The sequence below is a fragment of the Aegilops tauschii genome, chromosome 3, assembly GCF_002575655.3.
Source record: "Aegilops tauschii subsp. strangulata cultivar AL8/78 chromosome 3, Aet v6.0, whole genome shotgun sequence".
Lineage (NCBI taxonomy): Eukaryota > Viridiplantae > Streptophyta > Magnoliopsida > Poales > Poaceae > Aegilops > Aegilops tauschii.
Window position 1 is genome coordinate 177490568 of NC_053037.3, and position 27729 is coordinate 177518296.

Genomic DNA, 27729 nt, shown 5'->3' on the forward strand with positions numbered 1-27729 from the left:
TCCATTTTTTCCATTGCGAGCATCGTCTTCTACCTCTCCTTCACCGAGAGCACCCCATCCTCGTCCCTCCAAGGGAGCAGGCGAGGCGGGACAACCGTCGCCGGCGTTACCCACTTCCTCGATCTCGACCATGGGTATACCAACCCATCACCTCCAAACCCCATATTGGGAGCGATTGCGGCGACAGTCCCACCTCGCCTGCCCGCCGATCTTCGATTTCCATGGCTACGACCATCGGGCCATGGCGATGCGACAAGCTCAAACCCCCGACGACAGGGATGATGGAACCGCGTGCCCGACGAGCTGGAAGCACGGTCGCGGTTTGTCAGCGAGCTACAACCAACAAATATCGGTGCTACAACGAGAACCATCGGATGCTAGAGCATGTCCTCTATTTTGCTGCAACCGGCGAAGGGTGATGCAATGGCGGCGAGATGTGGTGCCGAGATAGCTGCAACCAGCAACAAAAGAAGCTTAGAGTGAGGGATTTTTTTGCTCCAATCGATGGGAGTGGTTTGGGGCGACTGGGGGTGGCGCCATATTTTGTTGCATCCGGCAACCACAAAAGCTACTATCGTCGAGTGGATTTGCAATGATGCGACAGGGTGGCATCAACGATAAGGTTTTTTGCTCGAACTGGCACACATGTTTGCTATTACCGGCGGGAGTTTTTGCTGCGACCAGCAAACCGAGGCGCGAACTCGTCAATGGGGCACTGCGACCGGCGGCGGTGCTTCGAGGTTGGTCACCTCACTCGTCCACGGCAAGTGTCAGCGGCGCCACTGCTCCTTTTTTTTCGATGGCGCTAGTCGGATCTGTTCTTTTCGGGGAGAAAAAATGACACGACATGGGAAGACAGATCCAACGGCCACACGCACACGTATCCAACGCCCGTGCAGTGACCGACTGAAAACTAGGCCGGTTGATCTGCGGCTAGCGCTGGCCAATTTCCTATGGGCAGGGTACGAACTCTCCCAATGTTCCAAAGTGGCGGCATATCATCTCTTACGGCGCTCTCTAGAGGATTGTATATTTTGAGAAAAAATTATCCAATACACCTCACTATAATAATTAAGACTAAGGGTCTAATTACTACGTGACACATGTTGTAAGCAATCCAAACTAATTGGAGATTTGATGATTTTACTTGAAATTGTATTAACGAGACAATTAGTTTCTCTCTACTTAGGTGAGGTCTGAACGCATATCAGGTGATTAGAGCTGATGGTTCAGAACCCCCAAGGGACTTTTCTGGAGGGGAGAGAGTATCAGAAGATAAGGAAACAGAAACAACCAGAGCATAAAAGAAGAATAATGCTAGGTTAGTCTTGGAATGCTACAGAATACAGATATTACATGTTCTACGGTGTGATGTGCACAAGCAATAAATAATACAGTCATGTTCAAAGCTTCTTTTTTGAGATCATGTTCAAAGCTTCTTTTTTGAGATAGGTCCCCGAAACATGTCTATTACGCGGTCTGGCTTCATTGGTCATAGTCGGCGGCACCGAAGAAGGCATAGTCTGACTCGCCAGATGATCCCAGCATAGGGATGTATTCAGATCCTCTCACATGAACACTGAAGCAAGCTGTATAACATATACATGCACAGCGTCAGAGTCAGATTTGGTATAATTGCACCTGCCCTAATATGGATTCAACAATAATGAACATAAGATGATGGTGACATAATACCACAAATGCAAATCTAGGTATTCAGAGAAGGTGGATCTAAACTAAATCAGCACACCTACATACAGAAACACTGCCAGGGGGGACATCAACAAACACGAAGTGCCCCTAGTGCGATGTGTTTTAGAAACAGAAATACACCGACAAAAAGTGACAGTAAGATAGGCAGGAGATAACATCAACAATATCGAAACAAAAGCAAAAAGATAATTGATGAAGTGGACGGCACAGCACACCTAAGCTATCCCCAGTACTTGTGAACCTGTTGTGCTTGAAATGCAATTCCACAAAATAGAAGCAAACGTTGAAATATTTGAATAAGCTAAATTATCAATTTTCAACAATGCCAGTTTTTGTGCCAGATAGTTCAGAAAAAGTAAAAACTACAAAAACTTCTGAACTAATCATTGTGGCAGAGAATCAAACCATTTAAACTAAGTGGATTACAATTATTATTTATAAACAGCAGAAACATCGTGTACTTGTTTTTTCCATCATATTCAATAAATTCAAAGTAAAACAGCTTTTTGGGAAAAGCTACTGTACCTGCAAGGATGTTTGCTTGAATTTAAGGTTTAGGCACTTGTGCATTTTGAAGAATTCTGAAAAAAATCAACTCTGAACATGTAGGTTCAAGGTTTACATATTTGTGCAAATGTACATCAATTTTTTTTGAGAATTTTTAAAGATGCACAGGTAGGTAAAAATCAACTCTGAACATGTAGGTTCAAGGTTTAAACACAAGCACCCACCTCTGAATGTACAAAATACAGACCACTCTTTTTTGTTTACAAATGTGGAACGTCTGAGTGCAAACCAACACAGGACTTTTCTAGAGGTACTGCAACAGACAGCGAAAAGGTCCCACTGAATGATTCTAGTTGACTAGCACATGGTACAACAAGAAAGTTCAGATCTGAACTTAAATAGCACGATTAAAACCAACCCTAGTTCAGGTTGGGTATACTTAAAAACACTAATACAACAACAACAAAGCCTTTAGTCCCAAACAAGTTGGGGTAGGCTAGAGGTGAAACCCATAAGATCTCCCAACCAACTCATGGCTCTGGCACATGGATAGCAAGCTTCCACGCACCCCTGTCCATAGCTAGCTATTTGGTGATACTCCAATCCTTCAGGTCTCTCTTAACGGACTCCTCCCATGTCAAATTCGGTCTACCCCGCCCTCTCTTGACATTCGGTATACTTAAAAACACTAATAACCAAACAAATATATTACTCATGCTAGTTTGATCCTTGATAAACTTTAACATAGTCATGGTGGTTCTTGTTGTATATAGAACAAAATGATTTAAAGATGGGATATCTAGTGTCACCGTAGAAATAAAAGTACAGATAAATAAAGGAACACAAGATCAAACAAAAACATGTGATTTAAGAACGAAAATCATGCTTAATTAACTGCTAAATAATGTCTAAAGCAATAGCAGAATCATTAGTCCTTACAAACAAAGGCAGCAAAGGACTGCCAATTTCACAATATAGCTTTGCAACTACCGGACAACACATTTTCAGTTGAGGAGAACCTTCTTAAAAGATCAGCTATTCTAGCAAAAGCAGAATTGCTCTTTTTGTTAGCATATACTGGTGGTAACTGGCAAGTAAGAATCAACATTTAAGATCAGTTGGTGGTCTGTGAACTAAGGTGTGAGTGTTACAGAGTCAAGGAGAAGACACTAAATTATATAGCATTATGTACATGTGAAGACAGTACGCTTCAACCTTTTACCAGAGTGTAACTGATATTTAATAATCTACAAATCCAGATTCTTAAGTGTCATATGTAGCTGATTATCTATCAGAAATTTATGCACTTTCATGATTAATTTAATCAATAAATAGGTGACTACATTTGCGTAAATATACACCACTTCATAGACAACATTTCTGCGCCTCCTCGGCGACATCTATGGAAGCCGATAATTATATCGCCAATATGGTAGGTCTATTAACTGTATTTTCAGTTGGTATCATGTCTAGTTTATATGTTGTGCTAATGTTAATCACTGCTTCTTCTGATTAAATTCACCGCTGGAATGCATAATTTCCTTGCATTTGAGCCCATGGATTGTGCAACAAGATAAATTAGCTACAGTCAGCCAGCACGTCCAAACCTAGTGTGAATATCTTTAGTTTTTATCCATTCTAAGCGCTATATAAGGCTAGCACCACATTGATTGGACCCAAACAATGGAATAACAAACAAGGGTTGTTTCCACCAAAATTCATGCGATTGTTCAATGGATTAACCCATAGTGAGACGAGTTTTTTCTTCAAACCAAACAATCCATAAATTCTGCTGCGATTTTCCCTCTTTCGCTGGCTATTCTAGTTCTAGTCCTCCCCCAATTGGTGCCTCCATCATCACCATATGTCTCCGAACAAAAGGTTTAGATCATTCATGTACTTAGCATACGATGCACAAATGAAGAATCATCGGAAAGTTTAATACTGTTGGGCATGAAAGAAGCGATACCATTCTCAATTTTCACTACACTTTGAAGCATAACCTCCATTTTCTTCTTCATCTCATTATTGTCATCCATCAGTGGCACAAGAAGGGTCAGCTCCCTATAAATGTCACGTACAAATGCACATATATTTTTAGCATATTCAACTTCCCCATCAGATATACGTCCAATTGCGAGCCTCATCAGCTCTCCTGACAAATCAGCAACCTAAGACATTGGCAGCACAGAAATAGCATTAACTTCCAGCAAGTACATAAAAGGGAAAATGATCATAAATAATTTATAAATATATCAGTATATTTACCCCTAAAAGATAGTCAAGCACATTTATCTGCAAGGGCTCAATGGATTTATCACTTAGAGCAAGCAAAGAATCATTAATTTCAGCTAGACCCAATAAAGTGCCAGTCTTGCAAAATCTACAAAATGTTGCAGCTTCAATATATTCTTGTACCTGCAGCATTCATGAAAAACATGTCGGATTTCTGGCAAAACAAATGTAGAAGGACGATATTGATACTAACACCAGGGGTATAGGCTCTTCTGAGCTTCCAGAAGTCAGTTCCTTGTAGTTCTTTTACTAATTTTCCAATGTACTGGTTAACCACAGCAGCAAGGTCATTTTCCGCCTTTGAAAGAACTTCCTCCTTGTTATTTTTGCTGATCCTGGAGAAGAAAAATAGTATAAGAATACATGTAAACTGTCACACATTGGAAATTGAAGATCATTTGCAGATGTAAGTTTGATCAACTCCAAGAGCTGTTTATAATTTCAGGCCACGTGCTACATGATGGACATGATATTTAAGCTAAAATCCTGCTTCTATCATCACATTTGATTTGGAGGAAACAAATACTTCGAACCACTTAACTCATGCAGAATTCCTTATTGTCTGTGCAGCTACCCACTGGCTTGGGTATGTTCGGCAAAAGTCAGCATGATGTGTTTACACTAAGCCAAACATAATTTCATTGTAAAAGAACGCATTTCCACATCCCACATTTTAAACGTCACACAGCATACTAATTCATAAAAGATCAAGGTTAAGAAGTAAGAGTGCTCCAAGTTATTCTGAGAACCGCAATCAGTTTCTTCCTTTTTCGAAAATAAATAGATAAATCGTGATATAGCACAACTTTTGATGCTCAGATGAAGCAGGCCATCAGCACTCTGTATCAATTACCTGTGGACCTGAAAGATGACCTTTTTGCTGTTCATTGTCACATCCCGACTTGCTTTCACAAGCCTTTCCCTTTTATCATTCTACAATGATAGAGAACAGTGATAAGATAATATGAAAGCACTGATACTCAGTAATTACCTAATAACCTAAGGGAGTAAAAAAACACATCCTACTGTGACAACATGCCTGCTTTCAGTTTGTGAAATGGAAGAACAAATTCTAATGGAAAAAACAGTTCTAATGGCGAGTGTTGATTGTGCACATTTGACCCAAGAGGAAAAACTTCTAGAATATAGTTCAGGGAACCCTGAAGAGACAGAATGCTAAAGTAGTAGATAATTTCATGCAATTAACTCAGATACAGAAAATGGAATCTGACAGATGTTGCAACTTTGCCATGCTATTATAGATATCCACGTGCAAATGTATAATGACAAAGACAAACCTCCTCTTAATCCGAAAACAAAGATGCTAAGAAGTCTAGCTTCAACCAGGAGAGAGGAACGGAAATATCTTTCCCATCAACTGGGTGTTAGTTCTGAGGTGCTGACCATGGGCGTCAGCCGAGCAGGGAGACGTAAAGGCAAGACTGAGAAGGCGTCAAGCGCCGGCGCATAATTCAAATGGCAGAGTTGGGCTGGCTAGCGTCTGTGTAATGGGCCGTGCGGGCCGGGTGTGAGTTGTAATAGACACGTCTGGATCAGGTACAGATCAAAGTCAACCTCTCCTGTGATACGTTGGGGAAGGTTCAACAGGAGCAGGCGCATGCCGCGCGGTTTGGAATGCAGCCGGTCATGGCTGGCAGTGGTGAGAGCTCTTCTCCCACAGCATCTGATGTGTCCGATGGTATCCTTGGGGCAGCACCAGGAGTTACTGCTCGTCCGCCACAGCGTTTTCCTCAGGTACATGTCAATTTGCCCACTGTCGATCACACTGTTCTCTAGCTACGGATAAACCTACTGGGAAGCGCTCCTGGATGCCTAAGATGGATTTTCCTCGCTTTGATGGTATGGATGTAAGGATTTGGATCGATAAGTGTGAAGCATTCTTCCAGTTGTATCAATATCCCTGATAATTTCAAAGTTACTTCTGCCTCACTGTATCTGTCAGATAAATCTGCACACTGGTATCAGGCATTCAAACAGCACAGTGCCTTTCACTTTTACACTTCGGAGCAGTTTTGTGTGGCTATTTTACAGGAGTTTTGTTAGAGTTATACTGATGATGGCCTTTGGCCTTTTGCATTCTAGCCTTTTGGCTTCCTCTTGTACATGTATATATGCTGGCTTTGGCTACCTAATAATATCAAGTTGCTATTCCTAACATGGTATTAGAGCCTAGGTCTTTTTTTTAGCACGCACAACTCGTGCTTGACCCGCTACTCCGCCGCCGTGGTCTCCTTCTCTAGTCCGGCTGCTGCCTGCCGCTGACCCAATCCATCCACCGCTTTGCCGGTCCGGCTGCTCCTCGTCCCGTTTCACCAAGGAGCCGCTCGTGCCGCCGCAAATCCACTTCTCTGGTTCGAGTCGTCTGTCCTGGTCAACTTCTCTAGACCACGCCACACCATTTGGTGCTCTGGATTGAGTCCACCTTGGCTGCACCAGCTGCAACACGGGGACTCGGGGACACCCGCCGCTGGCTCCTGATGCAGGGGCACATCCGGCTCCTGACGCTGGACGCCCGCCGCTGAGCTGCAACACGGGGACGCGGGGGCACATCCGCCACCGGCTCCTGACGCGGGACACCCGCTGCTGCACTCGCTCCTGATTCGGCCGCCGCTCCAGATCGAGGCGCTATCTGTTTGCTTCCCTCTAGATCGAGGCGCTGTCTGATCTGTCGCCGCTCCTGAGTCCTGACCGCTCTCGTTCAGGCCCATCCTGACCGCTCGTGTGTGCCTGTTGCTGGTTCGGTGTTCTATGGTTGGTGGTTGCTGGTTTGGTGTTCGGTTGACTCTTCAGGTGTGAGGCGATTGATACTCTGTCCTTGCAGATTGGTTAAAAAAAGACAGAAAAAATGAAAAAAATAGAGAAAAAAAGAAAAGAAAAAGAGAGTACAATGTCTTCGTCATCGGGCGGCTATGTCGCCATCCCGCGCTGCCAGGTGTTATTCGGCGGTGTTCCCTACATTGACCCAGTCTCGTACATACGTCGCCACTCGGTGCTTGGTGCTCGTCCGTCTGTGGCGTTGTCCCCTACTCTGCAATGCCTGCTTGCTGCCTGGGATTATTCACCGACAGGTTCTGCAATTTCTGTGACTGACTCTTCTAGCACTGAGAAACCACCTTCTACTCATTCAGGTGCATCCCCATGGATCCTTGATACTGGAGCTTCTTTTCATATTACTCATGGTTCTTCAACTATGACATCCGTTTGACCTGTCGAGTCTCCTATTCGTGTTCTTATGGCTAATGGCACTCCCCTCCCTGTAGCTAGTCGAGGCACTCTTAGCACTTCTTCATTTCATGTTCCCCACTTACCATGCAGCTCATATCTGGGGTCAGATTGTTGACTCTAGTTGTAGGGTCATTCTCAACTTTGATTCGTGTTCTGTTCAGGATCGTCACACGGGCACTCTGATTGGTGCTGGCCCTCGATGCCCTGATGGTCTCTGGGAACTTGACTGGCTTCGTCTTCCTTCCGCTGCCACCGTCGCCAGTCTCGCAACCCATGTTGCTGCATCTACCAGCTCTTTTCAACTATAGCATCATCATCTTGGCCATTTATGTCGTTCTTGTCTCTCGTCTTTGGTTCATAGCGGTGTTCTGGGGTCTGTCTCCGGTAATGCTTCGTTGGATTGTCTGGGTTGTCGCCTTGGTAAGCAGATTCAGCTATCTTATCCTCACAGTGAGGCTGTGTCCGAACGCCTTTTTGATCTCGTTCACTCTAATGTTTGGGGTCCGGCTCCCTTTGCTTCGAAAGGGGGTCATTGCTATTATATTATCTTTATAGATGATTTTTCTTGGTACACATCGATCTATATCATGTCTTCTCGTAGTGAGGTCTTATCTATATACAAAAAAATTGCTGCTCATACCTAGTTTTCCAGTCCCTATGCGCTGCGAGGATCCCTTGCTGAGCAAGGTACTCTTACTCAGTTCTATTGCCCTGGTGCTCATGCTCAGAATGGTACGGCTGAGCACAAGCATAGTCACCTTCTTGAGACGACGCGTGCGATGATGATCGCCGCCTCCCTTCCGCCTCACTTTTGGGCTGAGGCTGTTACCACTTCCACCTATCTCATCAACATTCAGCCATCTGCTGCTCTACAGGTGGTATTCCTCTCGAGCATCTTTCTGGTCGTTCTCCTGATTATTCAGTGCTTCGTTTATTTGGTTGCGTTTGGTACGTATTGCGTGCCCCTCGTGAACGCACCAAACACAGCTCAGTCTATTGAGTGTGTTTTTCTCGGATACAATGATGAGCATAAGGGCTATCAATGTTGGGATCCTGTCGGTCATCGGATGCGTATTTCACGGGATGTGACCTTTGATGAGTCTCGTCCTTTTTACCCGCGTCCATCCTCCTCATCTTTTTCCATGGAGGTCATCTCTTTTCTTACGTTTCCGGATACACCTCCCTCTGTGCCCAGTATTCCTACTCCCCGTCCTACTATTGTAGATCCGACCCCGTCCTCTCCTACGGTTTCTTTTTCACCCTCACCGCATGAGTCTCCACCATCATCACCAATACCTTCGCCTTCACCTTCATCACCGATACATTCCCCGTTTCCACCTCGAGCGATTCCACCTCTTCCCTCCTTTCCTTTCCATTATACTCGTCGTCCACGTATTGTGGATGAGTCTACTGATGTGCCCTCTACTTCTGGTGTGTCGTCTTCCACCTCTCAGCCGACTTATGGTCTTCGTTCTCGGCCTTGTCCGCCCCCTGACCAATATTCTCCTTCTCGCTATGGTCATTCGACCGTTCTTGAGCCGACTTCTTATCGAGATGTTGTTGTTCATCCAGAATGGCAGTTTGCAATGGCAGAGGAGATTGCTGCCCTTGAGCGCACCGGCACGTGGGATCTGGTTTCTATTCCTCCCGGTGTTCGTCCCATCACTTCTAAGTGGGTCTATAAGACAAAGACTCGCTTTGATGGTTCTCTTGAGCATTATAAAGCTCGTCCTGTGGCTCATGGCTTTCAGCAAGAGCATGGTCGTGATTACGATGAGACTTTTGCTCCTGTGGCCCATATGACCATTGTCCGCACACTTCTTGCCGTGGCCTCTGTCCGCTGTTGGTCTGTGTCTCAGCTTGATGTGAAGAATGCCTTTCTAAATGGTGAGTTGGGTATTCTGTTCCTGATGGCATGGTTTGTCGTCTTCGCCGCTCTCTCTATGGCCTTAAGCAAGCCCCCCGTGCCTGGTTTGAGCGCTTCGCCTATGTGGTGACTGGCGCTGGTTTTCACCTAGTGCTCATGATCCAGCATTGTTTGTCCACCTTTCTGCTCGCAGTAGGACTCTTCTATATGTTGATGACATGATCATCACTGGCGACGATTCTGAGTACATTGCCTATGTCAAGGATCGTCTCAGTGAGCAGTTCCTTTTGTCTGATCTTGGTCCTCTTTGTTACTTCCTTGGGATCGAGGTTTCCTCCACCTCTGATGCCTTTTTTATTTCCCAAGGAAAGTAGATTTAGGATCTTCTTGCTCGTGCGGCTCTTAGTGATGAGCGCACCATTGAGACTCCTATGGAGCTCAATGTTCACCTTCGCGATTTTGACGGTGAGCCCTTGTCTGGTCCGACACGTTATCGTCATCTTGTTGGGAGTCTTGTCTATCTTGTTGTCACTCGTCCAAATATCCCCTATCATGTCCATATTCTGAGTCAGTTTGTTTCTGCTCCCACTTCAGTTCACTATAATCACCTTCGTGTTCTACGATATCTTCATGGCACGATTTCTCATCGTCTCTTTTTCCCTCGTTCTAGCTCGTTACAGCTCCAGGCCTATTCCGATGCTACATGGGCTAGTGATCCTTCATATCGCCGTTCACTTTTTGCTTACTGTGTTTTTCTTGGTGGTTCTCTCATTGCCTAGAAGACGAAAATACATACTGCAGTTTCCCGTTCGAGTGCAAAGGCCGAGTTGCGAGCTATGGCTCTTCCGACGGCGGAGGTGACTTGGTTACGATGGTTATTGGAGGATTCTGGTGTTTCTGTTACTACACCTACCACCCTCTCGTCAGACAGTACAAGTGCTATCAGTATTGCGCGGGACCCCGTGAAGCATGAGTTTACCAAGCATATTGGTGTTGATGTTTTTTTTTGTGCACGCTGCAGTGCAGGATCATGTTATTGCTCTTCAATATGTGCCTTCCGAGTTACAGCTAGCAGATTTCTTCATGAAGACCCAGACTAGAGCGCAACATGGATTTCACCTCTCCAAACTCTGTGTTGTGGATCCACCATGAGTTTGAGAGGGGGTGTTAGGGTTATACTGATGATGGCCTTTGGCCTTTTGTATTCTAGCCTTTCGGCTTCCTCTTGTACATGTATATATGCTGGCTTTGGCCACCTAATAATATCAAGTTGCTATTCCTAACAAGTTTCATGTGAATATTCAGAGAGAGGACAAAAGCACTGATGGTACTCAAGCAGTTGGATACAGTGGAAGAGTACAAGGTTCAGTTCCAGCAGTTAGTGTACAATATAAGCTTGTATGAGCCCACTATCAGTGATACTTTTCTGGTTGCTAGATTTGTCATGGGACTGAAGGAAGAGCTGAAATCAGTGGTACAGCTCCAACTTCCACCCAATGTTCAGGTGGCATCCATGTATGATACAGTTGACGAAGGGCCGTTGGCTCAACAGAAATCATACAAGTCTAGTTATCAGAAGAATACATCTACTAGAACTGAGACCAGACCAAATTTTGCTCCTGGAGAATTGCGGAAAGCCAAACAGTTACAAGGAATATAGACATGCTAATGGTCTGTGTTACAGTTGTGGAGAAAAATATATATACGGGCATGTATGCAAGCAGGTTCCTGCTCCTACAGCTCAACTTAAGGCAGCTGAAGTGGTTGATCCTCATGAGATAATATCTGATGCTGTCTTAGATGCTTTAGTGGACAATTTTCAGGAAGAGTGTGCTACTATCTCTGTGACAGCTTTGTCTGGAGCTTCACATCCTAAAACTATTCAACTCAGGGCTCTCATGGGAAATCAAGTGGTGCTGGTGCTCATTGATTCAGGCAGTACACACACCTTTGTGGATCAGGCCCTGTTGAGCAGAGTGCCAGTTACTGCAGAAAAACTGACTCACCCCTTGCAAGTTAAAGTGGCCAATGGAGACTTGGTAGCATACACTGAATTTGTGCCCAACTTAACCTGGTGGATTCAGGGCCATAATTTCACAAGCTCTATGGAAGTGTTACCACTGGCAGGACATGACATTATTTTAGGGATGGACTGGCTGGAACAGTGGGGTGTAATGCAACGTCATTGTGCTGAGAAGTGGATTCAGTTTTTGTATCAGAGGAAAGAAGGGAAGTTACAAGGGCTCTTACCTGCCAAGCAAGAGTCTATCCAAGAAATTTCTGTGGACCAGCTGCTGAAATGGGAGAAGGGTAATGAAATCTGGGCCACAGCTGTGTTACAGCCCATTACTGCTACTCCAGGTGCTCAAGTCCCAACTGAAGTACAGCAACTATTGGAGACTAACAAAGCAGTGTTTGTTGATCCCAAGACCCTGCCTCCCCATAGAGTTTGACCGTGCCATTCACCTGGTTCCTAATGCCAACTGTAGGCCTTATAGACACTCTCCTTTGCGGAAAGATGAAATTGAGAGACAGGTTGCTGAAATGCTCAAAGCTGGTCTAATAACACCCAGTTTAAGTCCTTTTGCCTCTCCTGTTCTGTTGGTGAAGAAGAAGGATGGCACTTGGGAGATTTTGTGTGGACTACAGAAAACTCAATTCTCTAACTATCAAAAGCAGATTTCTTATGCCAGTGATTGATGAGTTACTGGATGAACTATGAGGCACTAAGTGGTTTTCTAAGTTGGATCTTAGGTCAGGATATAACTCCGCCTATGTTGTCTCAACATAGCCGGTCCCAAGCCCGGGTAAAGGAGGAGGGTTGTTATAGGCTTGGCGAGCCAACGTAAAAACTCAGCCACTCTTATGGAGATGAAACCCAAAAGATTTTCGTTGGGGCGTAACCCTCTCAGCGATGCGCCACATCGGAACCCAGGTGTGGTGGCAAATGGGCAAGGGCCGGGCCGTCGCCCCCTGGTGGCACGCCGTATCTTGATCCGGATACGGTGGCAAGTGAGCGAGGATCGGGTCGTCGCATCCTTAGTGGCGCACTACATCGGCGGCCGGATGTAGTGGAAAATGAGCAAGGGTCTTCGCATTTGACTCGACAAGTGCGAAGGGTAAGGAAGCTAGCCGAGTCTAGGAGGATTCGCTTAGGTAGCTGGAACGTAGGGTCTCTGACAGGGAAGCTTCGGGAGCTGGTTGATGCAGTGGTGAGGAGAGGTGTTGATATCCTTTGTGTACAAGAAACCAAATGGAGGGGGCAGAAGGCGAAGGAGGTGGAGGATACCGGCTTCAAGTTGTGGTACACAGGGACGGCTGCAAACAAAAATGGCGTAGGCATCTTGATCAACAAGAGCCTCAAGTATGGAGTGGTAGACGTCAAGAGACAACGGGACCGGATTATCCTGGTCAAGCTGGTAGTTGGGGACTTAGTTCTCAATATTATCAGCGCGTATGCCCCGCAAGTAGGCCACAATGAGAACACCAAGAGGGAGTTCTGGGAAGGCCGGGAAGACATGGTTAGGAGTGTACCGATTGGCGAGAAGCTCTTCATAGGAGGAGACCTCAATGGCCATGTGGGTACATCTAACACAGGTTTTGAAGGGGCGCATGGAGGTTTTGGCTATGGCATCAAGAATCAAGAAGGAGAAGATGTCTTAAGCTTTGCTCTAGTCTACGACATGATTGTAGCTAACACCCTCTTTAGAAAGAAAGAATCACATCTGGTGACTTTTAGTAGTGGCCAACACTCTTAGCCAGATTGATTTCATCCTCTCGAGAAGAGAAGATAGGCGTGTGTGCCTAGACTGTAAGGTGATACCTGGAGAGGGTGTTGTACCTCAGCATAAGCTGGTGCTTGCTGACTTCCGCTTTCGAATTCGTGTCCAGCGGGATAAGCGTGCCAAAGTCGCTAGAACGAAGTGGTGGAAGCTCAAGGGGGAGGTAGCTCAGGCGTTCAAGGAGAGGGTCATTAAGGAGGGCCCTTTGGAGGAAGGAGGGGATGCGGACAATGTGTGGATGAAGATGGCGACTTGCATTCGTAAGGTGGCCTTGGAGGAGTTTGAAGTGTCCAGGGGGAGAAGCGAAGATAAGGATACCTGGTGGTGGAATGATGATGTCCAGAAGGCGATTAAAGAGAAGAAAGATTGCTTCAGACGCCTATACCTGGATAGGAGGGCAGACAACATAGAGAAATACAAGATGGCGAAGAAGGCCGCAAAGCGAGCTGTCAGTGAAGCAAGGGGTCGGGCATACGAGGACTTCTACCAACGGTTAGGCACGAAGGAAGGAAAAAGGGACATCTATAAGATGACCAAGATCCGAGAGAGGAAGACGAGGGATATTAGCCAAGTCAAATGCATCAAGGACGGAGCAGACCAACTCTTGGTGAAGGACGAGGAGATTAAGAATAGATGGCGGGAGTACTTCGACAAGCTGTTCAATGGGGAGAATGAGAGTTCTACCATTGAACTGGACGACTCCTTTGATGAGACCAGCATGCGTTTTGTGCGGCGAATCCAGGAGTCTAAGGTCAAGGAGGCTCTAAAAAGGGCGAATCCAGGAGTCTGAGGTCAAGGAGGCTCTAAGATGGGCCCTGATTGTATCCCCATTGAGGTGTGGAAAGGCCTCGGGGACATAGCGATAGTTTGGCTAACCAAGCTTTTCAACCTCATTTTTCGGGCAAACAAGATGCCAGAAGAATGGAGACGGAGTATGAGCCTGTTTGGGACTGCTCTGCTCCAGAAAACACAAGCCAAACGGGGTAGCTCCACGATATGCCGCTCCGCAAAAAAACTAGAATCTGGGGTAAAACTCCCAGTTTTTTATGAAGCTCTTGAGGGGGTGCTCCAAAAAACTCTAGAAGCTGGAGTTGGAGGGAAATTACCCACCACTGTCACCAGTAAGTGGATACCCCTTCGTTTCTCCCCCCTCACCCAATCAAATAGATCCTTTCCACCATATTTCCCATTCTTGAAGCTGGAGCTACATGGAAGCCAAACATTCTCTTTGGTAGTGCTAGAACTTCTGTATGAAACTGCTCCAAAGTGGATTTGATGGAGTGAAACTGATTTTGGTGAAGCGGAGTAGTCCCAAACAAGCCCTATATTAGTACCAATCTTCAAGAACAAGGGGTATGTTCAGAGTTGTACTAATTACCGTGGAATTAAGCTGATGAGCCATACAATGAAGCTATGGGAAAGAGTCATTGAACACCGCTTAAGAAGAATGACAAGCGTGACCAAAAATCAGTTTAGTTTCATGCCTGGGAGGTCGACCATGGAAGCTACTCCCTCCGTTCCAAATTACTCGTCGTTGTTTTAGTTCAAATTTGAACTAAAACCACGACGGATAATTTGGAACGGAGGGAGTATTTTCTTGGTACGACAACTTATGGAGAGATACAGGGAGCAAAAGAAGGACTTGCATATGGTGTTCATTGACTTGGAGAAGGCCTATGATAAGATACCACGGAATGTCATGTGGTGGGCCTTGGAGAAACACAAAGTCCCAGCAACGTACATTACCCTCATCAAGGACATGTACGATAATGTTGTGACAAGTGTTCGAACAAATGATGTCGACACTGATGACTTCCCGATTAAGATAGGACTGCATCAGAGGTCAGCTTTGAGCCCTTATCTTTTTGCCTTGATGATGGATGAGGTCACAAGGGATATACAAGGAGATATCCCATGGTGTATGCTCTTTGCGGATGATGTGGTGCTAGTTGACGATAGTCGGACGGGGGTAAATAGGAAGTTAGAGTTATGGAGACAAAACTTGGAATCGAAAGGGTTTAGGCTTAGTAGAACTAAAACCGAGTACATGATGTGCGCTTTCAATACTACTAGGTGTGAGGAGGAGGAGGTTAGCCTTGATGGGCAGGTGGTACCTCAGAATGACACCTTTCGATATTTGGGGTCAATGTTGCAGGAGGATGGGGGTATTGATGAAGATGTGAACCATCGAATCAAAGCTGGATGGATGAAGTGGAGCCAAGCTTCTAGCATTCTCTGTGACAACAGAGTGCCATAAAAGTTAAAAGGCAAGTTCTACAGGACGGTTGTTCGACCCGCAATGTTGTATGGCGCTGAGTGTTGGCCGACTAAAAGGCGACATGTTCAACAGTTAGGTGTGGCGGAGATGCGTATGTTGAGATGGATGTGTGGCCACACGAGGAAGGATAGAGTCCGAAATGATGATATACGAGATAGAGTTGGGGTAGCACCAATTGAAGAGAAGCTTGTCCAACATCGTCTGAGATGGTTTGGGCATATTCAGCGCAGGCCTCCAAAAGCTCCAGTGCATAGCGGACGGCTAAAGCGTGCGGAGAATGTCAAGAGAGGGCGGGGTAGACCGAATTTGATATGGGAGGAGTCCGTTAAGCGAGACCTGAAGGATTGGAGTATCACCAAAGAGCTAGCTATGGACAGGGGTGCATGGAAGCTTGCAATCCATGTGCCAGAGCCATGAGTTGGTTGCGAGATCTTATGGGTTTCACCTCTAGCCTACCCCAACTTGTTTGGGACTAAAGGCTTTGTTGTTGTTGTTGTTGTTGATCTTAGGTCAGGATATAATCAGATCAGAATGACAGAAGTAGATGAATTCAAAACAGCATTTAAAACACATAATGGACAGCATCAGTTTAAAGTCATGCCTTTTGGGTTGTTTACTGCCCAGCAACTTGCCAATCCTTTATGAATTTCATATTTGCAGTTCCCAACAGGAAGTATGTTTTGGTCTTCATGGGTGATATATTAGTATACAGTGAAACTCTAGAAGAGCATTTGAAACATCTGCAATCAGTGTTTGATACACTACAAGAGCATAAGCTGTTTGTGAAGAAAGTAAATGCCTTTTGCTCAACATAGCATGGAGTATTTGGGCCACATTATTTCAGATGCTGAAGTTACTACTGATCCGACAAAGACTGCTGCCATGGTGGACTGGCCCACTCCCACAAATGTCACTGAGTTAAGGGAATTTTTAGGGCTCACTGGATATTACAGGAATTTTTTCCAGAATTATGGGTTACTGGCTAAACCACTGACAGCTCTTCTCAAGAAACAGGCCTTCCAGTGGATGGACACAGCCCAGAGAGCTTTTCGATTGTTGAAACAGGCAATGGCTACTACTCCAGTTCTGGCATTACCAGATTTCAACAAATCCTTTACTGTGGAAACAAATGCTTGCAATACTGGTATTAGGGCTTGTGCTTACACAAGAGGACCATCCCATAGCTTATTACCACAAGGCCTTGGGGGTTAACAGCCAAAAGGTTTCCATATATGAGAAGCAATTTCTAGCTATAATGATGGCCATGACAGGTGGAGATCTTATCTGTATAGAGCTCCTTTTGTGATTAAAACTGATCTCTATGCCACTTGGGAGATCAAAATTTGATTTCTGATTTGCAAAGGAACTAGGAAGGCTACGACAAAACTGGTTGGCTTACAGTTCTCTATACAGTACAAGAAAAGAGTGGAGAACACAGCAGCTGATGCTCTTTCCAGGGTGTCATGTTTGTTTTCAGTCTAGGCAATGTCCACTAGTAAACCTGTCTGGGCGCAAAAATTATGAATTCTTACGCAGTAGATCCACTGCTCAAGTACTGCTTCAGAAATTGGCTTTGGATGCTAATGCCTGGATAACAGTTGCAAGAGGGGCTGATTAAACATGAGGACAAAATCTGGGTGTGGGCAATGCTGGGCTCCAAACCAAGTTAATCCAGGCTTTTCATTCCACTACTATAGGGGGGCATTCAGGCACGCTACCAACATATCATAGTGAAGCAGCACAAAGTTTGTGGAGGAGCAACTCCACCTTGCTGCTACAATGTGTACAGCACAAGTGTTGAAGGAACAGCTTCAACGTGCTGCGCTAGATATCGCTCTAGAGGCGAATGTAGGTTGATAGGGCAGCAAGAGTTCAATCCAGAACTCCTAGGGCACAAGATCTACTCCAAGATCTTAGATAAGAACAACAAGTTCTATTATAGGTAGGGGTACATAGTCTGCCTCCAAAGTAGAGGCGAGGACCTCTATTTATAGGGCTTTGGGAAGCCTTCACATACTTCTACTTATAGCTGGAATACTCTAGAAAACATTATGTAAGTTTCACCATTCTACTCATAGCTACTCGCAACTAGAAGACTCTAGAAAACAGTAGATAGGATAGAAAAGAAAAGGAAAGAAATACTACACTAGAGTGGAAGCATCTAGAAGTAGCCAAACAGATCTGGCATGTGTTTTCTTTCTTCTCATCTAGTGTTCCTCATCATTCTCCCCTGGTTGTTTGGAACTCGCCCTCGAGTTATCTTCATAGAGCGCTTCTTCTGAATGGTAGAGAGTCAAGTCCGCAACATTGAAAGTGTTGGAGATACCCATGTCACTTGGAAGATCTATCACATAAGCATTATCATTTATCTTCCTCATGATAGAGAAGGGCCCATACCTTCGCTGCCTAAGTTTCCCTTTAACACCTAAAGGCAGCCTCTCTTTTCGAAGGTAGACCATCACCTTATCACCAACTTGGAATGATTTTGGCCTCTTTTTGCAATCAGCAAGTTGTTTATATTTCTGATTTTGTGCTTCCAAAGCGCCGCGAATCTCTTCAAATAACTCGGTGTAATTATCAGCAAAGGACAATGCTGATTTTGAGTTTCCCCTTGATGGCAGCTTCACCAGGTCCACCACATGTGTTGGAACTTTAGTGTAGACAATGGGAAAAGGGCTCCTTCCTGTGGATCTATGCTTGGAGTTATTGTAGGAGAACTCTGCAAGAGATAAAGCCAAATCCCATTGCCCCTTTCTTTCTCCACAAATGCAACGGATCAGATTACCCAAAAACTTGTTCACCACTTCCGTTTGTCCATCTGTTTGTGGATGAGCAGTGCTAGAAAATTTCAATTCAGTGTTGAATTGCTTCCACAAAGTGAGCCAAAATGCAGCAAGAAACTTGCTATCACGGTCTGAGACAATGGACCTTGGAACTCCATGAAGTCTGACCACTTCTCGAAAGAATAGGTTTGCCACATGATGAGCATCCGTTGTCTTGCGGCATGGGATGAAATGAGCCATCTTAGAGAATCTATCCACGACCACAAATACATCATCACTTCCTCGTCTTGTTCTTGGCAAGCCCAAGACGAAGTCCATAGAAATGTCCTCCCATGGAGCAACAGGAACAGGCAAAGGCATGTATAACCCTGTGTTCTGGACTTGGCCTTTGCAGGTCTGACATACGGGGCACCGTTGAACGAACTTTCCAGCATCTCTCTTTAGTTGTGGCCAAAAGTAGCGAGCTTCCAGATTAGTGATAGTCTTGTCCCGTCCAACATGGCCACTAAGATCACTTGAATGGAGCTCTCTAACCAGCTTGTCACGTAGAGAACTTCTTGGAATGCACAAACGATCATTTTTGAAGAGATATCCATCTTGCATCAAATAGTCATCACCTAATGGTTGGCCCCTTGCGTGCTTTACCCAAACATGGCCAAAGTCTTCGTCACCCTCATACAACTCCTTTATTTGACCCATGCCCGGAAGTTCAGCTTCAAAAGAAGTCAAGAGGCATGCACGACGACTCAAAGCATCGGCCACTCTGTTAGTTATTCCAGATTTATGCACGATGAGATAGTTAAACCTCTCAAGATATGCTGCCCATCTTGCTAGCATGCGGTCAACATGCTTTTGATTTCTAAAATGCTTCAAGGATTGATGGTCGCTATAAACAATGAACTCTTTAGGCAGCAAATAGACTTCCCAAGTTTTCAACGCTCTGAAAACGGCGTATAATTCTTGCTGATAGGTACTCCATTTCTGTCTAGCTTCACTTAACTTCTCACTAAAGAAAGCAATGGGCTTCCTTTCTTGAGATAGGACAGCTCCAATGCCTACTCCACTTGCATCACACTCCAACTCAAAAGTCTTGTTGAAATCAGGTAGTACCAAGACAGGAGCTTGTGATAGCTTTTGTTTAATCTCATTGAAGCTAGCTTCAGCTGCTTCTGCCCATTTGAACTTTCCTTTCTTCAAACACTCGGTAATTGGTGCCATGATAGTGCTGAAATTCTTAACAAATCGCCTATAGAAAGTTGCAAGGCCATGAAAGCTTCTTACCTCAGAAATGGTCTTAGGAGTTGGCCATTCTCGGATTGCTTCAACCTTAGAATCATCAACACGAATGCCGTCACATGTTATGACGAATCCTAGGAAAAGAAGTTGTGTTTGCAGGAAAACACATTTCTTCAAGTTGACGTAGAGCTCATTTTCCCTTAGTACTTCTAGCACCTTCCGAATGTGATCAAAGTGTTCATCCTCATCCTTGCTATAGATCAAGATATCATCGAAATAGACCACAACAAAGTGGGATAAGAAGGGTCTAAGGACTTGATTCATTAAGTGCATAAAGGTACTTGGTGCATTTGAGAGTCCAAATGGCATGACTAGCCATTCAAACAACCCTTCCTTTGTCTTGAAGGCGGTCTTCCATTCATCCCCGGGTCTTATACGGATTTGATGATATCCACTTCTTAAATCTAGCTTTGTGAACACTCTTGCTCCACTAAGTTGATCCAACATATCATCCAGACGGGGAATAGGGAATCTATACCTTACGGTGATCTTGTTAACGGCTCTACTGTCCGTACACATGCGCCAAGATCCATCTTTCTTTGGCACGAGTAGGGCTGGTACAGCACATGGGCTAATACTTTCTCGAATGTGCCCCTTTTGCAACAATTCCTCCACTTTCTCCTTCAATATACCATGCTCCTTTGGGCTCATTCGATAGTGTGGAAGATTAGGAAGACTTGCTCCCGGAATTAAGTCAATTCTATGTTGAATTCCTCTCATCGGTGGCAAGCCATGTGGCTCCCCAAGTATGTTCTGAAATTCTGCCAATAAACCATGTACCTTTGCTGGAATTTCAACAGTCAGGTGCTCTTCTCCCTTTACAACAAGTGCAGCACACAAATCTGCCTCCCTCAAGTCTTCCATAAACTCATGAGAGGTATGGGAGATAGTTAACATAGTTTTCCCCTCCTCCTTAGAGGTATTACCTTCGGGTTTGTTTGGTAAGATAATGATCCTTCTCTTGTTCCAAATGAAAGAGTAAGAATTTTCCTTGCCCTTGTGTGTAGTATCCACATCAAATTGCCAAGGCCTCCCAAGAAGAACATGGCTGGCATCCATGTCAACCACATCACACAACACATTTGAGCGATAATGCTTACCCAAAGAAAGTGGCAGGTTGCATTGTTTGGTGATCCTCATATTCACTCCTTTCTTGATCCATCCAATAGTGTAGGGATTTGGATGATCATGGGTTTCAAGCTTTAAATGGTCCACCAACTTCTGGGAGATAAGATTCTCGCAGCTGCAACTATCAATCACTAGTTTGCATACCTTGCCATTCACCGTGCATTTGCTCTCAAATATTTTCTTCCGTTGTGTGTCATCGAGTTGTGGTGTGGAACATAGGACACGCTGGATCACACATACCACCTCTTCACCTTCTTCTTGGCAAACCTCTTGTCCGTCTACATCTTCAGATTCGTATTCTTCCTCATCGCTTTCACCATCATGGATAGTCGTGTTAACAAATTTCCTTAGTGGGCAGCCGCTGGATATGTGTCCCTCTTTACCACATTTATAGCACTTTGGGCCTTCATTTGCCTTACTCTTGCCTCTAGTTTGCTTCGGGATGGGCTGTTTTGTCTTTGGTGGAGTGGTCTTTTCTTCCACTCTATTAGGTTGGCTCCTAGATGAGCCTTCGGTATGAGGATATGGAGGATATGGAGCCTTAGTTGTCTTTCTCATCCTCACAAACCTCTCGGCCTTTAAGGCTAGAGCTTGTGCTTGATCAACGGACCAGATTTGTTGCATCATCAATCGATCTTGAATAGCATCATTGAGACCATTGATGTACCTTGCAACTTGTTGCTCTTCAGTTTCAGCAAGGTTGCACCTCACTTGTAGCCTTAGAAACTCCTCCGTGTAATCTGAAACAGTCCTATTTCCTTGAGCACAATTTTGAAATTGGATAAATAGGATCTGGTCATAATCAGCGGGCAAAAATCTCCCTTTCAAGAGGCCTTTCATTTGTCGCCAAGTTCTAACACGAGGTTCTCCTCTCAGCCTGCGCTCCTCTTGAACGCGATGCCACCATGCACCGGCTCCTCCTTTCAGTTTGTATGCGACCAAAGGAACTCTACGATCTTCCGGAACCTCCATGACCTCAAAGAAAGTCTCCACTTCATATAACCAATCCAGGCACCCTTCAATGTCAACATTTCCATTAAAACTTGGGATCTCAGCTTTCACCTTGTATGTATCTCTTGCAAATGTAGGGTTGGGTGCTCTCCGATATGCGTAGAGATCTGCTTCTTCAAGGGCATCATCATATTCTTCACCTTCAGAAGCTTCAACATAAATTGGCCTTCTTGAAGCACGTTGAACAGCACGTTGTTGTGGCAGTCTTGCTCCAAGATTACCTCTCCTTTGTTGAACATCTTCTTCTTTAGATGAATCTCCTTCATTGGCAGCAGGGGGGACACCCTTTCTTATCATCTCAACCAGCTGACCAAATCTCCGATTAAGAACTTCACGCAGCTCTTTGATTTGTTGTTCTGCAGCATCCATCCTCTTCTCCAATTGCTCCATTGCTTGCTGCAACTTACTCTCGAAGAGGACAGCAAGAACTAGTATGGGTCAACGAGGCTCTGATACCACCTGAAGCAGCACAAAGTTTGTGGAGGAGCAACTCCACCTTGCTGCTACAATGTGTACAGCACAAGTGTTGAAGGAACAGCTTCAACATGTTGCGCTAGATATCGCTCTAGAGGCGAATGTAGGTTGATAGGGCAGCAAGAGTTCAATCCAGAACTCCTAGGGCACAAGATCTACTCCAAGATCTTAGATAAGAACAACAAGTTCTATTATAGGTAGGGGTACATAGTCTGGCTCCAAAGTAGAGGCGAGGACCTCTATTTATAGGGCTTTGGGAAGCCTTCACATACTTCTACTTATAGCTGGAATACTCTAGAAAACATTATGTAAGTTTCACCATTCTACTCATAGCTACTCGCAACTAGAAGACTCTAGAAAACAGTAGATAGGATAGAAAAGAAAAGGAAAGGAATACTACACTAGAGTGGAAGCATCTAGAAGTAGCCAAACAGATCTGGCATGTGTTTTCTTTCTTCTCATCTAGTGTTCCTCATCACATAGAGTGAAACAACTTTTCAGCTGGTCTGGTCTGAAGAAAGATGTGGCAAACTTTGTGAAGCAATGTGGCATTTGTCAACAAGCAAAGCATGAATTATGCAAAGTGCCAGGTCAGTTACAACCACTTTCTATACCTGATGGTCCAGGCAAGCTACAAGTATGGATTTCATTGAGGACTTGCCTAAATCAGAAGGATTTAATGCTATTTTGGTAGTGCTGAATCGTTTTACTGAAGTCACTCATTTCTTGCATCTGAAACACCCATTCACTGCAGCTTCAGTGGCTAAAGTTTTTCTGAATAACATAGTCAAACTGCATGGTCTGCCTCTGTTCATTGTATCTGATCATGACAAGATCTTCACCAGTGCTTTTTGGAAGGAACTGTTCAGAGTATGGGGCACTGAACTGCAAATGAGCACAGCTTATCATCCTCAAAACGGATGGACAAACCAAGAGAGTGAATCAATGTCTGCAGATGTATTTGCGTTGTGCAGTACATGATTCACCAGCTAACTGGGCCTCCTGGTTACCTCAGGCAGAATTTTGGTATAATACCACGTACTACCATTCTTCTCTGGGCTGTACTCCTTAGAGAGCATTATATGGACATGACCCTAATGTGGGCCAGTTGCATGGTCAGACAGTTTCGCTGAATGCTGATGTTCAGGCTTGGCTGTCATCCCATACTCAACACGCAGCAGTTTTAAAGGAGCATTTGGCCAGGGCGCAGTGCAAATACAAGCACTATGCTGACAAAAAGAGGTCGGATCGTCAATTCACAGAAGGGGAAATGGTATATTTGTGCCTGCAGCCGTATACCCAATCTTCAGTGGTAAATCGTCCCTGTCCTAAGCTGGCTATGAAGTTCTTTGGGACATTTAAGATCCTGTCGAAGATTGGTCAAGCTGCATACAAGTTGGAGCTACCCAGGGGCAGAGCACATACCTGACCGCACCCCTGTTTTTGCTACACTGCCAGAGCCGTTGTGCCTGCAGCCGTATACCCAATCTTCGGTGGTAAATCGTCCCTGTCCTAAGCTGGCTATGAAGTTCTTTGGGACATTTAAGATCCTGTCGAAGATTGGTCAAGCTGCATACAAGTTGGAGCTACCCAGGGGCAGAGCACATACCTGACCGCACCCCTGTTTTTGCTACACTGCCAGAGCCGTTGGACCTATCTGTTCCTGGCCTCGCACCTGAAGAAATTTTGGATCGTCGTCTGGTGAAGAAGGGCAACGCAGCGCACCAGCAGATTCTATTCTGGTGAAATGGACAACCATGCCCTCCTCAGCAGCCACTTGGGAGGATTACCACGTTCTCAAGGCGCGTTATCCAGAGGCATGAGCTTGGGGGCAAGCTGGATCTTCAGGGGGAGGTACTGTCAGTCCTGAGGTACTGACCATGGGCGTCAGCCAAGCTGGGAGACGTAAAGGCAGGACTGAGAAGGCGTCAAGCGCTGGTGCGTAATTCAAATGGCGGAGTTGGGCTGGCTAGCCTCTGTGTAATGGACCGTGCGGGCAGGGTGTGAGTTGTAATGGACCTTGCGCTATATAAGCAACGGTCGAGACTCGCATCGAAGAAATGAAATGACTCTGAACCTCTCATTCTATCTTCTTCTAGCTGCCTACCTCGTCTCTCTCCCCTTCCCAAATCCGAATCCTCGCCGTAGTTGATCAATGTCCGGCGAACTTTGCCGCGGCTAGGACGTGACACTGGGTCAAGACTGAGCATCGCCTACATCACACATTAGTGTAGTAGTTTTTTCGTAAAATATCAGGTTGGTTTGTTGAGCACAAATGATCTTGGCACTTGTTGAGTGTTCGGCTTGTTGTGCATTTTGCTGATATCTCTCTAACGTGAGTGACCTTGTAACTTGTTATCGAAGTGAGCGCCCATTGCCTAATTCGGGATCAGCACTAGGCAGATACAGCACAAGTTTCCTTGTAATTTCTCCGAACACCTAGCACGCATGAGAAGATCTTGGCAAGAGAGAAAAAGACACGCGCTGACCTACACATAAAGCTCTAGACTACCCTCTTCGAGCGCACTACACAGCAGAAAATAATCCCGGGCAGCGAAAGCATCACGCCACGCCGCCACGTCAAGCGGCGGCTTGATTCCAGGGAGGAGCGAAGCCAAGAGAAACGACCGGCGCCCGTGCGCACTTACCAGCGCGTTGAGGTACTCGGCGTGGCCGGTGAACTCGGCCTTCATGGCGGAGCATCCCGCCGAGGCCGGGGAAGCCGCCGCGTCCGTGGCCATTGTCCTGGACCTCTTGGTGGCCGGGCCGGCAGGAGACGCTGGAGAGAGCAGCAGACAGTGAGAACGCGGAGAGGGAGCGAGAGTGGGGATGAGGAGGGAGGGGGATTACGCGAAGAAGTAGTGGTGGGGCGAAGGGTTTTGCAGCCGGGTTGGGGCGCCGCCATGGTGGAGGGGAGAGGAAGCCGAAGCGAGGAGGGGAGGCCGCGCAGGTGGACGAGGCGGTGGCAGACGCGTAGGGGCACCATCTGGCTGGCCCGTCCCACGGTTTCGGCGCGGCTCTTGAGGGCCCGTGGCTGCCTCTTTTGGTGTTTCATCCCATTTTTTAAGTAATGGACAAAAAGTACCATTTACCATTTTAGAGGTTTGCGTCCCACAAAACTACCACTTTAGAAAAGAATGATCAAAAAACTATCAAAATTTTCTAATTTACTGACAAAAACTACTACTTTCATATAATAACCAGTTTGATTCGGGTATCTACACTGCGAGTTCCGGCTACCGAGCCATGTTTGTTGGCTCTACCATCGCGCCCAACTGGAAACTCATCTGGCGCGCGTGGGCTCCTTTGTGGATCCGTGTCTTTGCGTGGCTCGCAAGCCAGGATCATTGTTGGTCCGCCGCCCGTCTCGCGCGCCATGGCCTGCCGCACGATGACCGCTGCATCTTCTGCGACCAAGTGCTGGAAACCCTTGATCACCTTCTTCTACAATGCCCATTCTCCCGGATCATCTGGCATGAGATCTTTGCCTGGTGCCGGCTGCCAATCCCCCCTCCAGACACTGATGAATGCTTCCTTGAGTGGTGGGCTGATTCTACCAGGTGGGTTCCAGCGGCCATGCGGAAAGGACTCGCCTCCCTCGCCCTTCTCACGGCATGGTCCATCTGGCGCCATCGCAATGCATGCATCTTCGACCATATGCACCCCTCTACTACGCACCTTCTTCAGGTCATCAAAGACGACGCTCGGGCATGGGCATCTGCCGGGGCCAAGGACACCGCAAACTTTATGCCTCCTTGATACGTAGTTAGTTTGGGGCCGAGCATCCCCATTTGTCCTGCTCATGTAGCACTTTTCCACGCCGGCTCTGTGTACGTAGTAAGGTGATACGCATATAACCCTGTCACTCTTATTTTCTACCTATCAATGGAATGATACGCATCTTGCGTATTCGCAAAAAAAGATAATGACCAATTTAGATGATTTGAACGTGTTTATGACAGGCGGGGCCCATCTGTCAACGCTGACGTGGCGTCAAAGTCAACTTCACAGGAGAGCGGATGCCGGTCACCTCGCCTATCCCCGAGATCTAGGGCGTCAATGGAGTTTCGTCGGCGTTCCACCCGGCTGCGACGACCGGACCGCATCAGGGCCCTCCTCGATGACCTGATCCTCCTCGTCCTCGCCCACCTCCGCTGCGCCCAGGCCGGCGCGCGCACTGGCCTCATCTCGCGCCGGTGGCGCGGCCTCGCAGCCCGCCTCCGCGATATCGTCTTCCGCGGCGTCGCCCTCCACAGGCTCGAAGCCGCGCTCAGCCGCCTATCTCCCGCGGTTTCCTTCCTCGAGATCCGCATCCCCAAGGAGCGTCGCGCCGGCGCCGCCCGCGGCAACTCACTTCTCCGCGTCGGCACCGCCTGCGTCAACTCGCTGCTCCGCGCTGCCGCGCGGCTCGAGCCGGAGGAGCTCGTCTTCGACCTCCCCTTCGATCTGGTCGACGGCTCCCTCGTCGTCGACCTGCCCTGCCTGTGCCACGCCACCTCCTCCTCATCCTCCGCGTGCCCGACGACGTCGAATTCCCGGTGCTGGAGGCGCTGTCCCTTTCGTGTGGCGCTGGAGACGCCTCTCCTGTGAAGTTGACTTTGACACCACGTCAGCGCTGACAGATGGGCCCCACCGGTCATAAACATGTTCAAATCGTCTAAACTGGTCATTATCTGAAAGTGGTAGTTTTAGGTCAGAAAATTAGAAAATTTTGGTAGTTTTCGGTCACTATTTTTAAAGTGGTAGTTTTGTGGGACGCAAACCCCTAGAGTGGTAGTTTTTTGTCAATCATTCCCATTTTTTTATACAACACATACCCTCATCCTATGAACACATTTACGCATACTATGGTTCTGATTGGTTTGCTACAATATTTGGCATTGTCAATATTTGGCAAAATCAAAACTTGCCAACATTTGGCAACCTTTTGGCATGCCAACTTTTGGCATCAAATCAATTAGCCCATGTATGTCTATGAGCATGTTCAAGAGAATGAGCCGGCAGATTATTTTGAGATTGCCGAAGTCGTCACATACGCCTACGTAGTCGACGGAATGTCTCCTCCCACTGAACGCACATCGTCAGAAGGCCTGCAATATGTAACATCTCAAATTTTCAATTTGGAATGTTTTACAATATTTGCTAAGCATCTATGTATTTTGTTTGAATTGTGTGAAATTTGCAAAGTTTTAGAGGTATTTGGATTTTTTTTTCAGTTGGAATTTGAATTCATTTCAAAATGTCAGAGGAATTTTCATTCAACATTTCCTAACTAAATACTTGGATCAACAAGTATGAGATGAGGTAATATGACACCCCAATAGTCAGAAGAAAATAATGCCAAAAGAA

The 27729-nt window shown here is 46.0% G+C and overlaps 1 protein-coding gene across 1 annotated transcript; it reads right to left on the reverse strand.

Annotated features, from left to right (window-relative positions):
- Positions 1–1301: 1301 nt before the first annotated feature.
- Positions 1302–25410, reverse strand: LOC109738913 (uncharacterized). Its single transcript, XM_020298009.4, has 7 exons — positions 25231–25410; positions 25029–25159; positions 5369–5448; positions 4709–4850; positions 4489–4638; positions 4190–4391; positions 1302–1589 (listed from the first exon to the last, which is right to left on the reverse strand). The coding sequence occupies exons 1-7, from the start codon at positions 25364–25366 to the stop codon at positions 1486–1488; spliced, it is 945 nt and encodes a 314-aa protein (XP_020153598.1). The 5' UTR covers positions 25367–25410; the 3' UTR covers positions 1302–1485.
- Positions 25411–27729: the final 2319 nt, after the last annotated feature.